This window comes from Sparassis crispa, assembly GCF_003851025.1.
Source record: "Sparassis crispa DNA, contig_000003F, whole genome shotgun sequence".
Classification (NCBI taxonomy): Eukaryota; Fungi; Basidiomycota; class Agaricomycetes; order Polyporales; family Sparassidaceae; genus Sparassis; species Sparassis crispa.
The window spans coordinates 1,521,470-1,536,441 of record NW_020939750.1 but is presented as its reverse complement, the minus strand read 5'-3'; the positions used below and the strand labels follow the sequence as shown (position 1 = coordinate 1,536,441).

At 49.7% G+C, this 14,972-nt stretch overlaps 6 protein-coding genes across 6 annotated transcripts; 1 reads left to right on the top strand and 5 right to left on the bottom strand.

Moving 5' to 3' along the window:
- Positions 1-2,069: 2,069 nt before the first annotated feature.
- On the top strand, positions 2,070-3,147 carry SCP_0405960 (predicted protein; the record flags this gene model as incomplete). The annotated part of the gene is made up of 4 exons (XM_027757325.1): positions 2,070-2,078; positions 2,126-2,727; positions 2,789-2,818; positions 2,871-3,147. 4 exons carry the CDS (start codon positions 2,070-2,072, stop codon positions 3,145-3,147), a joined length of 918 nt encoding a protein of 305 aa, XP_027613126.1.
- A 2,037-nt stretch (positions 3,148-5,184) lies between these two features.
- Positions 5,185-6,705, bottom strand: SCP_0405950 (hypothetical protein; the record flags this gene model as incomplete). The annotated part of the gene is made up of 1 exon (XM_027757324.1): positions 5,185-6,705. One exon carries the CDS (start codon positions 6,703-6,705, stop codon positions 5,185-5,187), a length of 1,521 nt encoding a protein of 506 aa, XP_027613125.1.
- A 24-nt stretch (positions 6,706-6,729) lies between these two features.
- On the bottom strand, positions 6,730-10,647 carry SCP_0405940 (hypothetical protein; the record flags this gene model as incomplete). Its single annotated transcript, XM_027757323.1, has 3 exons — positions 6,730-7,743; positions 8,380-10,176; positions 10,642-10,647. The coding sequence occupies 3 exons, from the start codon at positions 10,645-10,647 to the stop codon at positions 6,730-6,732; spliced, it is 2,817 nt and encodes a 938-aa protein (XP_027613124.1).
- A 274-nt stretch (positions 10,648-10,921) lies between these two features.
- On the bottom strand, positions 10,922-11,509 carry SCP_0405930 (Transposon Ty3-G Gag-Pol polyprotein; the record flags this gene model as incomplete). The annotated part of the gene is made up of 1 exon (XM_027757322.1): positions 10,922-11,509. One exon carries the CDS (start codon positions 11,507-11,509, stop codon positions 10,922-10,924), a length of 588 nt encoding a protein of 195 aa, XP_027613123.1.
- Positions 11,510-12,484: 975 nt separating this feature from the next.
- Positions 12,485-13,376, bottom strand: SCP_0405920 (hypothetical protein; the record flags this gene model as incomplete). Its single annotated transcript, XM_027757321.1, has 3 exons — positions 12,485-12,672; positions 12,728-13,132; positions 13,187-13,376. The coding sequence occupies 3 exons, from the start codon at positions 13,374-13,376 to the stop codon at positions 12,485-12,487; spliced, it is 783 nt and encodes a 260-aa protein (XP_027613122.1).
- Positions 13,377-13,431: 55 nt separating this feature from the next.
- Positions 13,432-13,992, bottom strand: SCP_0405910 (hypothetical protein; the record flags this gene model as incomplete). The annotated part of the gene is made up of 1 exon (XM_027757320.1): positions 13,432-13,992. One exon carries the CDS (start codon positions 13,990-13,992, stop codon positions 13,432-13,434), a length of 561 nt encoding a protein of 186 aa, XP_027613121.1.
- Between the last annotated feature and the right edge of the window lie 980 nt (positions 13,993-14,972).

The window sequence follows — 14,972 nt, the reverse complement described above, 5'->3', positions numbered from 1 at the left end:
TAGCAAAGAGGAAACGGACGGGTTGTCAGGTATGTCTCCACATGTGTCATTTTTTCCAGTAGCAGCGGAACACAATGAATAGGCTCCATTGATCTTGAACGTCGTGACAGCGAGTGGATGTGTTGACATTGTTCTGAATGAATTTTCTTAGACCGTACGGGAGCAGGGTCTCGAGGTCGATTCGCGAGACTAATACGAGACTAATGCGAGACTTCGTAGTGGTCGGAATCGCTGATCGCTGAGCCTTGGCGCTAAGGTTCTTATCGTCTCCGCTCCTGTGATATGCGCTACGTCTGCCTTACTTGGTTTTTTAGAAGTGCTCGCCGAAAGTTTCACAGCGCTTCATTCGAGGTGGAGGCTTGCTGTAACGATGCTACTATCAGTGCCTTGCGCTTGTCAACTTCTCCATTCATTATCGCCAGATATGTCTTAACGTAACGTTGAATCCTTACGTTTCCCAGAGAAACTGTCCACCAGAATCGTCCGGGGAGATGCGCTGGCCTGATACACCGGTCTTACCTACCTTAACGGCATCAAAGCGTCGTTCCCGCGCGATAATTTCAACTGTCTTATGCTCCATCTTTCTAGACCTCCAGACGTTAGCAAGGCCTCGGTGAGCACCTCTGATAATCAATCTTAGTTATGAATGCAATATCATTCATGTTACCTTTTAAATGAGTTTTTCTACCGCAGCACTAACTGTTTTGACTTGCCCTCCGGTCAATCTGTGACGTCGACCCCGGCTACGAAGCTTCGCTTTTCGCCATGGAGTATCTAGCTTGCTCGCGGTGGCCCGACCGGTGATTCGTTATCTTTATACCATCACAACTTACCAACTTTCTGGCCACTAGTTATGTAATTGGTAATTGCACCCTACCGCCGCTGATATGTAATATGTCTACCAGCCGCGCAGTTTGATAGAGGCCTCCGACTCGGACGAAGTACAGGTGGCGTCCATTAGCCGCCCGAAAAGCCTCGCCTCACTCGTTGTGCTCGACTTCGACTTTCTATACCTAATGGTTCTAGTTTGCGTGTATTTTTAATTTGTGGTAAATGAGGTGAGCTGCTGAAAACCGTTGAAACTATTTTGAGATCGCCCTGATCTCGATCTGACACAAAGGAACGCCTCGAATGGAAATGTTGAGGAACCTGGCAGCCGATATACTTGGAATCCTTCCTGCGACACTTGAAGATTTTTATGAACATCTACAAAAGTGGTGTCCACGCTAGTTCTGCATGTCGGTGATAACCCAGCAGGAGCGACATTCGAGCTTCAAAACAGTTGCCTGACTCGCACAGTACTCCGCGTTTAGGGGGCGCTCAGTGGGGTGCAATTCGATGAATATCTGGGTATGAGATCCCCATCGTACGTGTCAGAATGACAGCTAACTTCAAATCCATAGTTGATTTTTCGCTAGCTTTGCTCTGTCCGAGTTGGGCGGCATACAAGTCCTTGGAGGCGTCTTTCACCAATATCCGTCCGCGGGCTTCCCACTCCACAAGTGTCCGAGCGGGGGCGGGGGCAAAAATGACTATCGGGTTGAATTTAGCTAGGAATGGCGCCTTCAATTATCAAAATCTCGACGAATTTTGGACAGTGCTGTATGTTTTAAAATGTTATCTGGTTAAAGCGGTGACAGTTATTATACGATTCAGCGGTCTACGCACTGGCACCCGGGCTATTTGTAGGGTTCTGACATTCCGTGGCACCTACACACACTTGCCGCCGGAACTCAATCTCGTGGATGTTACTAGAACGACAGACGTCGACGCCTCCTGATAGGAAGGGGTCGCAGTAAACAAATACAGTGCCCCAGTACGATACCGATTTTCTCTTGGCGTGATCTTTGATAGTGAACGCTCTCTTTCATTTTCTTATATAGCTCACCGACCTAGGCAAACTTTCGGACCCACTGCCAGGTTCGACAAGCCGACAGCAACTTCTACACTCTGCGAAGGGATTCCGTATGTTGTGGCATTATGCATGGTATTCGTCTTGATGACCCGTATGTTCCCTCTAGGCTATTCATCGATTAACAAAAATGACAGCTACAAAACCCTCTCCCACGATGAACAAGGTGAATATTCTGGACCTCATTTCCTTCCAAGTGCTAAGTCTCTCTAGGATGAACTCTTGGATGGTTGCAGACAAGCACTCCAGGAATTTTTGGACGGAAGCAAGCTCACAATTCACCCTTATTCGCGCGATCCCGACCTCGAGTCACTCGTTTGGGATGTTGTCCGCGGTTGGGACAACGTAAGTCTCCTGGGACCGCATATCGTCACCGCAATCACATTGGTTGCCACGGCCTACAACCACATCACTAACATCGACACGAAGGTGCAGATCGTGCTCTACAATCTCATTGTGATTATTATAGACGACCCTGCATTTCTGGGTGCGACGCGTTTTGGCGAATTTGCCCGCATGTTCACTGGTGGAGCGACTGAGAGTGGCTCCAATTTGGAGAGGACGTTCACACAGATCCTTCGTGGCATATGGAATCACTACCCGAGGTTCGCTGCAAGCGCGATCGTGAGCTCTTCGCTGGAGTTTGTGAATGCGAATATCCTCCAGAATGAGACAAACGAAATGGCTCTATCCTCGGAAGGAGCACCGTTTGTCGAGTACCGCAGGATGAAGGACGGGGCGGCGGAAACTTACGCTTACTTCATTTGGGAGAAAGCCAGGTTTCCAGACGTCCGTGCATATATTCAAGCTATTCCGTGCGTGTCTTGCACCTGCCGCAGTGATGGTGACTTGTGTTACTGATAATAGCTTCTTCAGTGATGCCATACGTTACATAAACCACGGCAAGTAAGTCTCTGCGAAATATGAGCCATGAATTTAAACTGACGTACGGACTTAGTGACATTCTCTCCTTCTACAAAGAGCAAAGTTCGGGAGAGACCGGGACTTACATTGTAGACCGCGCTGTGTCGGAAGGGAAATCCACACTCGAGGTTCTTCATGAGGTCATTCAAGAGGGGATAGCTGCGATGCGGCGTATCAGACGCATCCTCGGAGAAGGGGAAGCATGGGAAGCATGGGAGAACTTTGCATGTGGGTATATCGGCTTCCACACCAGCAGTCCGCGATACCGTCTTCAGGAGGTGATTGGAAGTGTGTATTTGATTCAGAACTGATGCGTGGGCTACTACCGTTCACTGATGAACTTGGGCACGAAAAGCTACTTGTTGACGTCTATGATCTATACGTATCATGTGTACTCTGACAGTTGGACCTGAATGCTACGTGAATGAAGGCAGTCTCCTATCAATCTGGCGGGTGATCAGCTTTTCTTCCGCCCACAAGCGAATGGGCAGTCCACCTAGTCTGCTGAGGGGGTTTCACCGTAGTACACGATTTCGGAGTTACATAAGCACGTTGGGATCTCCGAGTAGATCGGGTATAACGCGACGTGTTTGCCTCAGCCGGAGTACATCCTCTGTAACGCCCAAATTTCACTCGAGTTATGTATTGTATCATCCCTTGTAATGTCTAAAAAGTATCTATGCCCATTGGACTCTGTCAAATCCACCACAAAGATGCAGACTTATAGCCATTCCTCCAAATCCACGCGAAAAATCTCAGGCCCTACCCTATGGTCTCCTATATATTGTCCACGCGGCATTGAAATGTGTTCGCCGGATACTAGACAGCTTCAACGCTCTCGCTGTAGCACTTACAGACTCAGGAACACTAGTTTTCTGACCATGTTCATGCTTGCACGGACAAGACTCACTGTTTCGGCCAGGAACCCGCGGCCGGCATGACGGCCGGATCACCGGCATCCCTTCGGCATCTCTGTTCACAAGTGAAATTGTGTACTACTATCGTTACCCCAGTAATGCAATCATGATTGCAACTCTGTCAGCACTCCTTCAAACTGAGCCTGTCTTTGTTTAAACATCTTTAGGTTGAATACAGGACATATGTAGTATCTTCTATGTGACTCCTGATTTCTTTCCTAAATAAAAAATTATTATTTATTAGTGTTGTGTGAATACGAGACGGAATGTATTGAAGAGGCTCATTTGCATGCAAGAGCACCGAATTGGTCACAGATTGTCATGCTTGCTGGCATGCTGCTCCCTTGTTCTGCCTCTTGTCAGAGTTTAAATTGCCATGCCTCATTGAATAGCAAGTATGGACTCAAGTGCTGCCAAAGTGTAGATCAAAGATTAGTTATAGTATATGCTAAAGTATAACAGATTGTAATATAGCAAAATATGTATTTAATTATAGAGCAGTGTAATATTTTTGAATGGCAAGTGTAAAAAAGGGACTATATAGATATTTTAGAAGTTTAGGCTTATAGGAATTAAAATCAGGAATTGTCCTTGTCATGCATTACACCGCCAACTCTGTTTAGGCCAATTGTTCCATGGCTGAGTCTGCGAGATACCAGCTGTCGAAAGGTCTGGCAGCCAGGCTGCATCCCATCTGAAGGACACCTGATTGATGTTCAGCCTCTTGGGATGTCCCGCAGTCTGCTCCGAAACGGGAAGCTGGCCAGGTCACCACCAGGTCCCTGCATTGGGGGAGGTCATCTATGTCTCTCTCTGCCCCAAATAAAAAAACTAAGTAGCCTAATGATCTGTGTGATGTCCATAGTGGTAGTTCATGTCCTCAGAAAAGCTTGATTTGAGATGCTCAATAATCCATCCAAAGGGAGGCTTTACTTGAGTGTGAGCCGGTCCACTATCGGCTGAAACCCTGTCGCGTTCGACAGGAAACACTGGATGGCGGGATCAGACTGAAGACAGAATTGAGACGAGCGTGTATTCTGTCTAGAGGAAACGGGATCTAAGTACGTAGCGATCAAAGGGGGGGGGGAAATGGGAGTATTGTGGGGAAGAAGGATCTCGAGATGATGGGGGAGCAGAAGCAAGATATGCATCCGTGTCATGGAAGCAAACGGTGGCCACATGTCAACAAGTGCAAACATCCATAAGTAGTAAGCATCAGGCTTACACCCCTCTGGTGACAGAAACATTTGCGGCGGGTGTGAGTGTGCGAAGGTGAGTGAGTAATGTAAAAATTGGAGAAAGAATAGTACTTCAGCATCAACCGGGCGCCGACAGCGGGTGCGTTAAAAACCCTGTGAGAAAAGCTACCGAGTGGTTGGCCCTTCCCCTCTAGCTGCAATCCAAACATCCAACGCTTCACAGTCGTCCAACTCAGCACCGGGTAGCCACAGGTCGTGCTTGGGTCCGTAGCCAGCCCAGCGTACGAGGTATTGCCAGCCACAACTGCGACATTGTGAGTTGATGAGGGAAGAGCCAATCATCGTTTGCGATGTGAGGCTTGAGTTCTGAGGCATGGAAAGTGGCAAATTTGTTAGGGTTGTTAGGCATGTCCAGAGTGTAATTGGAGGTCTCAGGGTGTGCATTAGTGATAACATACGGTCCATCGAAATGAGGGAAAAACTTAGCCGTGCACTTTTCACCCTTATGCTTGTATTCACGTCGGCGGTGTAAGGTCAAAAGCATGACCTTTTCGCCGACGTGGTACTTGATTTCAGGCCCGCACGAAAGGTTGGCAAAGTGAGTTTGATGAATTTTTGCTTGGAGCATGTTGTCCTTCGCCTCATCAACATCGGACTGGAGTTGCGAGATGAGCTGCAGGGTGTCGAAATCGGCGTGATTTGAAGGCAGTTCAAGATGATCAGGAACAAGTGGGGGGATGAGACGTGGAGAACGGCTGAGACGCAGTTGGAAGTTCGAAAATCCAGTGGAGGTGTTGACAGAATTCATGATGTCGAACCGTACGCGAGGAAGAGCGCATACCCACCCCTTCTGATTATGACGGACGTGATAACAGATGGCTTGATTAATGGTCTTGTTCATGTGTTCGCTGACACTGTCTGTCTGTGAATGGTAAGCGGTTGACATTTTGAGCAAGATACCGATGCGCTTGTGCAATGCAGCCCAGAATTCCGACATGAATAGCTTGTTGCGATTGGAGACGATGTCCAAGGGAAGGCCATTCTCACAGTACCAATGATCGAAAAATAGAAGCACGAGCTGGGACGCAGTCAGAGTCATGTGTGTGGGGATGATGTGTACGTCGGAGTGGAGACGATCTGTAATGGACAAGATGCAATTGAAGCCTTCATCGGCAGGCAGCGGGCCAATGAAATCCATGGCAATGTTATCGCCATGCTGGTCAGGTACCGGGAGAGGGTGGAGTGGCCCGGAGGGTTTCTTTGTGCGACTCTTATTGCGCTGACAGTCGGGACAGGAAGGTACGTATGATTGTTCGAGGTCATGACGCATGTTGGGCCAGTAGTATAGGTCACGTAGCAGAGCATAGCTCTTGTCAGCTCCGAAATGTCCCGAACAATCGTGCGCCATGCGGAAGAGGTTTTCACAAAGATCTTTAATGCACGGAATCAAGAGCCGGTCCCCGATGTACCATAGGCCATTGGAACAGTGCACGCCTAGCGTAGAAGGGGCATTTGCGATTACCTTCTTGCAGAAATCATCAGTCAGATACCTGTCAGTGATATCTTTGACAACAGCAGAGTCAGTGGCGATTGTGAGGACGGCATTGACTGAAGGTGTGAGCCACGTATTGAAGGTTTCATTCGGCGTGTCGTTCTCGTCAGGAAAAGAGGAAGGTGGTAACCGTGAAAGAGCATCCGCGACAGTGTTGTCTTCACTGCGGATGTAGACAATGGTGAGGTTGTACTGCACCATGAATTCTTGCCAGCGGAGCTGACGTCATGAAAGGTCATGCTGTGTGTCAAAATTTTCGAGCGTGCGATGATCGGTGTAAATGAAAACTGGCATTGGCATAAGGTCAGACCGCCATTTCTTAAGCGCGCGTATGATCATGAGGAGCTCTTTCTCGTGGATAGGGTAATTCTTCTCTGTGGCCTTCAGTTGCATGGAGTCAAAGGCGATGGGCCGTGCAGTTTCCCAAGAAGGACCAAAGCTCAGCGTTGCGCCAGTGTGCCAGTCACTAGAGTCGCAAGTTAGAAAAATTTTGTTGTCACCCGGGTTCAAGTGGTCTATGACAGTGAGGCACTCCCTGCTGATGACAAGGGCCTTGATGGCATCGAAAGCTGATTGGTGTGTGGGCATCCATTCGGGAAAGTGTCGGCGGGACTCCTTCGTGGTTAAGGGGGTCAAAACAGTAGTGAAGTCGGCTAGCTTGGGCAGAAATGCGGCGATGTAGCGTACAAGGCCGAGAAAGGACTGTACATCTGAAGCAGACCGTGGTACAGGCCATTGTAGGATTCTGTCCACTTTCGATGTTTGTGCCTCGACGCTCTTGGCCGAGATACAGTGCCCGAGGAAGTCAAGGGTCAGCACGAAGAACTCGCATTTTTTTGGGTTGCAATACAGCCTGGCCTTTCGCAGTGCAGCTAGGATCAGTCTAACATGTTCCGCGTGTTGCTCCACGGAGTCGGACCATATGACGATGTCATCAAGGTAAATGTGGCAGAATCGTCCAAGATACTCACGAAGGGCGGCGGTCATACATCGCTGGTGTATTGGCGGGGAATTTCGCAATCCCATGGGCATTGCGAGCCATTCATACAAGCCCAGAGGAGTAGTTACTGCCATTAGATGAACATCATCGGGGTGTACCCGTGTCTGGAAGAATGAGTTGGTCATGTCCATTTTACTCCATATCTTACCTTTGGCACAGTTGGCGATGATGTCTTCCACGCGAGGTAGCGGGTGCGAATCCAATACTGTATTAGCGTTGAGTGTGCGATAGTCATTGACCTAGTGGGGTAAAGCGGTGGGGTCCGCCTTTGGTACCAGGAAAGCCGGGGATGCATGTGGGGAATTCGAGGGATGGATGCAGCCAGCATCGAGATGCTGCTGTATCAAGGTGGACCACACTTCATGATATTTGCGCAGAGTACTATACGAATGGGTGTGTATTGATTTCGTGACATCCTTTAGTTGAATGTGGCAGTAGACATCGGTGGGAAGCTCATCCAAGTGGGGAATAGGTTCAAAAACATCGCTAAACTCCTGTACGAGTTGCTTGCTAAGATGGGCCAGTCTCTCCATTGCGGTGAGGACTTCCAATCATTCCCGCACTGCTGCGACAATGGAACGCGCAAAGGTGGGTAGCTCACTAGATTTGAAATGCGAACTGGGGCATGCAAATCGTTCGTTGAGTTCGGAAGACACTGTGGCACGATCACATTTGATGTCCACAAATTGCTGTACGGTAGTCTTCTTTTTCGGTGGATGTACAGTTGTAGGCACGCGAGGGTGCATTAAATCTACATTGGAATCTTTGTTTACTATAGTGCGGAGCTCATGATCGATGATAATGCGGTTGTGTACAAGGAAAGGAAGACCGAGGATAACAGGAACACATAGGCCCGGAGCGACAAGTGCACGTACAGACTTTGCAGACCAAGACAAAATCAGATCAAACACAGACAAATGAACCCATTCTGACAGCTTTATAATGATTTTCTGGCCATTTCCTTCCATCGCGAGTTCGATATGTTCTGGAATGGGAAGACGGCGATGATGAAGTTGGAGGTGGTCGACATAGTCATCACGGATTAAGACTGTGTGAGAGCCGTCGTCAATAAGTGCATTGTAGGTAACAGGCAAGGAGTGCGCAGGGCCCGATGCTGCGCAATGCCACACGAGGTGGGGCACTCGAAATGGTGCATCGACTGGGGTGGGCGGGTGATTACGGACTACGGTGCACATGGTAATTGGAGCTACAGTGGACAGTAATAGGCTTACCAAGCTCTCACTATTGCCCTCCTCTGACAGTATGGAGGAATCATTGTTGGGCATAGCCGCGATTGGCATACGGGAACTGCCCATGACGGCGGCCACAGGGTGCAAGAAGGAGTTCTCTCGCTCCTCGTCCGATTTGACAGTGGCGGCCGAGATCGCTGTGGTGGTGCACGTCAGCTTGCGCTGGCCTTTGAGCTTGTTGACGATCTCCTGTGTGATCGTCTTGTAGGTGGACAGATCCGGGAAACCATTAGGGCAGTCGTGAGAGATGTGACCTGCGAAAAGGCGGCGGCACTTCAGACATCCCTCATTGTCATAGAGGAACTGATGCTCTGTATCTTTCAGCGGGGGACATTTACCAGTGGATTGGCCCAATGTGGAGCCACCTTTGGTGGGCGCATACCTCGCGGTAGCTGATGCCGTGTTTCCACATCGAGACGGCTTGGAGAGAGGGTACATGCAGCGATTGGCATTGCGGTTCTCGCGCGCGATGTGTTCGAACTCTTTCAAATCGGTACGGATCACCTCATCTACTCGTTTGACATCCTGTAACCACTTGCGGAAATTGAGAACCTTGTTGACCTTCTCGACACTGCATTTCTTTGCGAGGTGTTTGGTCATGCCTGCTTCGAGCTGGTGACGGAGTTTCTTCTCATCGAGGTGAGAAGCGGTGCCTACGAGTAGTGAGTTCTTGGCCTGGACCTTAACAGCAAAATCCCAGAAGGATCCGATGGTCATTGACATGCTGAGGAGTTCACAATGAACATCGTCCTCCCAGTCCTCCTCGAGGTAGTTAGACCGAAATTCGTGCATGAACTCGTTGAACGATAATGCCTGAATGCGGTTGCAGTCACCAGTGATCCAGTCTTTGATGCACGAGTACTTGAGGCCCGCAATTATCTTGCGGACTTGTGTTGCAGCATCGACAGACTTGTGCTCGAAGTAGCCTTTGCAGGCATCCTCGTATTCGCGCATGACAGCCAGTGTGATGTCTCCTTTCAGGAGAATCGGGACCTTTGTGGGAGCGTCCTGCTCGACAGATGCAGCGGTGCCATTGGCCATTGCATGAGAGCGGCGGTAATCGGGGGGTGTGGATGAGGAATCAGTGTTGGTGTCAGAAGATGAGACGGATGGCATGTGACATTCAGACGATGTGACCGGTGGTGTACTCGGCAATGAGGCACGGGTTGGTAGTGGTGTAGGTGAATGTGACAGTGGGGCTGGTTCAGAAACAGGGGAGAGCAGAGACAATGAGGCTGTCTCTCTGTTCGAGATGTTGTTCTCAGTCTTAGCTAGAGCCGCGGCCTTACGGCTTCGAGTCTGTAGTGACAGAGTCGACGAGGGTGTTCGTCGCTTCAGTTTGGCAGAAGACGGTGATGACGGGCACAGTGATTGGCAGGTGGGAATGGTGGGCCATGACTGGAAGGGTATTTCAGTCGGGGCCTGCATTTTACAGCAATGGTAGGTCAGTTATCTCCAATGATGTGGAGATCAGTACAGTGATGGTGAGCATACAATCTCGTTGACAATTCAAAAAAAGTGAAACCCTGTTGCATTCGACAGGAAACACTGGACGGTGGGATCAGACTGAAGACAGAATTGAGATGAGCGTGTATTCTGTCTAGAGGAAACGGGATCTAAGTACGTAGCGATCAAAGGGGGGGAAAACAGGAGTATCGTGGGGAAGAAGGATCTCGAGATGATGGGGGAGCGGAAGCAAGATATGCGTCCGTGTCACGGAAGCAAATGGTGGCCATGTCTCAACAAGTGCAAACATCCATAAGTAGTAAGCATCAGGCTTACACCGGCGAGCACTCGGAACAAAACAGGAACAGGTTGTCTTCATTGCAACGTACAGAATGGGTCTGATAAGTACATGGAGATCTCGTAAGTGAATATCGAACATACCTTCATTGCAACGTACAGAACAGGTCTGAGTTACAATGAAGGGGCGACGTGCATATGAACTGTCCTCGGGAATAGCCGCGGTGTAACCCTACATCGGAGTTACACTCCTCCCCACCGTAAAAAATTTAGACCATAAAAGGGAGAAGAAAATTAAGAGAGAGATAGAGAAGCAGTGAGGGGAGTGCAGTAAGTAGGAATCGAGCACCGCGAGATCTTTGACCTCATGCCCAGGTAGCCAGACATCGTGCTCAGGGCCATATCCATGGAAGTGGACGAGGTATTAGAATCCGCGACCACGTGGTCTGTGGTCGATGACTGATTCGACTTCCCATTCCTCCGCACCATCATCGGTGATGATAGGGCCGGGTTGGCTGTGCTGGCAAGAAGGGAAGAGCGAGGCATTATTCTTGCACCAGGGTTTGAGGAGCGAGGCGTGAAATGTCGGAAAGATATTGGTGGAAGCAGGAAGGTCGAGGATATATGCAGAGAATTCGGGGTACGTGTGGAGGATGTTGTATGGCTCGTCGTAGCATACCATGAACTTAGCAACACGGTTATCGCCTTGTTGCATATAGTCTTGCTGACGGTGGAAGGTGGAGAGGAGGACTTTATCCCCTACCGCATAGGATATTTCTTCACTGCGCAAGTGATTAGTCAGTGCCGCCTGGTTAACCTTTGCAAGGAAGAGATTATCCTGAGCTTCCATGACGTCTGTTTCCAGCCGCGTGAAGAGCTTGGCGGCATGTGCAGTTTCATCTGAGGTGTCGTCCACCAATGACACATCAGAGAAAGGGGGCACAAAGCGTGGAGAGTGACCGGTCTTTAACTGGAATGGGGAAAACCCAGTCGAGCTATTCACTGTGTTCATGATGCTGAAATGAACGCGGGGTAGGGTGTGCACCCAGCCGTATTGATTGCGAGCAACATGATATTGCAGAGCTTGGATGACTGTTTTGTTCGAACATTCGGATGCACCGTCAGTCTGGGGGTGATATGCGGAAGACATCTTCAATCGTACACCAGTAAGGCGGTGAAGGGTCTTCCAGAATTTGCTGATGAACAGTTTGTCATGGTCGGAGACAATATCAAGGGGCAGGCCATTTTTGCAGTACCAGCGATCAAAAAATTAGGTTGTGAAGGTCTCCGCAGAGACATCAGTGCGCGTGGGGATCAATTGGATGTCCAAATTAAGACGGTCGGTGACAGTGGCGAGGCAGTTGAATCCCTCGTCCTCTGGGAGTGGGCTGATAAAGTTGATTGCTATGCTATCACAGTGGCCATCCGGTACTGGAAGAGGGTGAAGAGGTTCATGAGGCTTGTGAGTCGGGGATTTGTTGCATTGGCAGTCCTCGCAAGCTGGGATGTACATGTGCTTGAGCTCGGTATGCATGTTGGGCCAGTAGTAGCTGTCACAAATGGCAGCATATGATTTGTCAAAACCAAAGTGGCCGAGTGAGTCATGGGCTAGTCGGAAGATAGCTTCCCGTAGCTCTGGTACGTGCGGAACAACAAGTCAGTCGCCGATGTATAGGAGGCCATTTTGTTCACAAACACCGAGTGAACTGGCAGTGGAGCGCAGCTTCTGGCACCACTTGTCTTGTTCGTAGCCTGAACATATTGCCGAGAGCTGTGCAGGGTCTGCGGCGATTGACAGACGAGTAGTGGCAGCGGAGGACATGGCAATTGTCTCTGGGATGTCGCAGAGAGAGTGCGTTGCGGTGCATAGAAGCGACATTGCAGCACATGCGAAGGGGTCAATGATTTCTACATCGGGCGGCAGGCGGGAAAGGACGTTCACGGCAACATTGTCCTCACCTTTGATATATTTGATATCAAAGTCGTACTATGCGAGAAATTTCTGCCAATGCGCTTGCCGTCTGGAGAGTTCCTTTTGGTGGAAGAAATTCTCCAAGGTGCGATGGTCCATGTAGATGGTGAAGGGCACACCCAGTAAGTCAATGTGCCACTTTTTCAGTGCACGCATGATAGCAAGAAGCTCCTTCTCATGGACAGGGTAGTTGGGTTCTGCACCTTTCAAGGTGCAGCTCTCAAAAGCAAACCGGGCGCGCTGTCTCCAGGGATTCACCATATGAGAGGAGTGCACCTGTGCGGAAGTCACTGGCATCGCACGACACGAAGATTTTGTTATTTCCCATGTTGTCGTGGTCGATGGACGTCAGAACTTCACGACTACAGATGAGGGCTTTGATGTTATCGAAAGCAATCTGGTGTTCTTCTGACCAAGGCGGAAATGAGAGTTCAGCATCTTTAGTGGTGAGGGGATTGAGGATGTGGGTGAAGTCGGCAAGTTTTGATAGGAAAGGCGCGATGTAGTGGACGAGACCGAGGAAGGCACGAACCTGGGGCACACTGCATGGCACAGTCCAGTTCAGTATCTTCTCAATTTTCTGTGGGTCTGCTTGGATTCCAACCTGTGAGATGACGTGTCCTAAGAAGGAGAGTTCTGTGAGGAATAGGGAGGTCTTTTTATCTGAACAGTAGAGATGGTGAGTGCAGAGAGCATTCAGGACAGTGCGGACATTACGGATGTGTTCCTCAAGGCTCTGTGACCAAATGATGATGTCATCTAGGTAGATGTGGCATATCTTACCGATTAACAGGCGGAGGGCAGAAAACATGTGATGCTGGTGTGTGGAGGGAGCATTGCGGCATCCTTGTGGCATGACGAGCCATTCGTACAGTCCGAATGGGGTGGTAACAGCAGTGTATTTCATGTCATCAGGGTGTACACAGGTCTGAAAGAACGAGTTCATCATGTCAATTTTTGCCTCAGATTTTACCTTTTGTGCAATCGGCCAGAATGTCACTGATAAGCGGGAGAGGGTGCATATCAGGGACCATGTTGGCATTGAGTGCGTGATAGTCATTAACCCAGCGTGGGAGAGCTGTGGGGTCAGACTTCGGTATGAGGAAAGCAGGCAAAGCATATGGGCTGTCGGAAGGACGCATATGACCAGTGCGGAGGTGCCCATCGAGGAGTTGCTTCCAAGCTTTGCGGTACTTTTTGGGGCAGTCATACTGTCGATGTTGAATGAACATGTTGGGGTCTTTGAGTAGAAATTGGTGGTAGACATTAGTGGGGAGTTCATCGAGGTGGGGTATATCATCAGGGAAGAGGTCGCGGAATTCCTCTTTCACCTTACGATTCTCAGCCTTTAACGTGTCTTGGTATGCAAGCTCCTCAGTGCATTTCCGAATTGCGTGCACCGCACTTGCCACAGTGTTCACTGTGTGCTCATCACAGTGGACACGGTGGTTGGCTGTGCGCTCTTCCAGTTCACGGAAGAGTGGTGCAGTCGCAACAGCGGGAGGAGGTGTAGGTGTTTGCATGACAGAGACGAGGGGCAGTTTGCAGATGTCACGCCCGGTGGATTTGTCAGTAACAGAATCGCACTTGTGGTCGACAATGAGATGATTTGCTTTCAAGAATGGGCAGCCAACAATTACAGGGTAACAATGCAACGATGGCACAGCATGTGACAGAGGACCAGGAAGAATCAGGAGATGAAATACGAAGCTTGACCCACTCGACCGAGTCCTTAGATCCCGTGCCCCACACATCGCCCAATGGAAACAGTTGTGGTAGTTTACGATGACGCAAACCGAGGCAAGACACGAGTTCCGATCTAATCAGAACTGCGGGCGAACCCAAATCAATTAGCATAGGAAGCGGGGCAGAGTCCTGAAGTGGACCATGTACGATCCCGGACCAGGAAATGTGTGCAACGGTAAAGGGAGCGAGGAGAGGTTGCATGTACTCAAGGTCTGAGTCAGAACCAGTGCCGAGGATGCCCGTGGTGGCAGCGAGCAGCATGGACTTGAAGTTGATGGTGCCGACGGAGTATGTAGCATCGTCAACAGAGTCGGTGACAGCAGCAATGTTGGCTCAGGGCTTGGTGTTCTCTTTGCCCTTGGAGCAGCGGGCAGCATCGACGTCCACCTAGGTGAGCGTATGGTAGGTCAAAGCATCAAGGAAGGAGTTGGTGCAGCGGTCTTGGCCATGCTCCTTCTCGAGGATGAAAAACGTCCGGCATTTGAAGCAGCCATCGTTGTCGCGGAGGAGCTTTAGTTCTTCATCGGTGAGAAGGGGGAGCTTGTGTAAAGAGCCTAGGTCCTTAGGCTCACCAGGGCTGTAGTGGACTCAATATATAGCCAGAGTAAGCTAAGACTGAGTAAATACAGCTAGATGGTGAGTGTAAAGGATTAAAAGCAACTTGCTTATGTAAGTAGTAAGCAGTCCATAACGAGTAACGGTCATCAGAACCGACTCGTTACACCCTCCCCTACCAGAAACAACCCAGGGGAGAAGA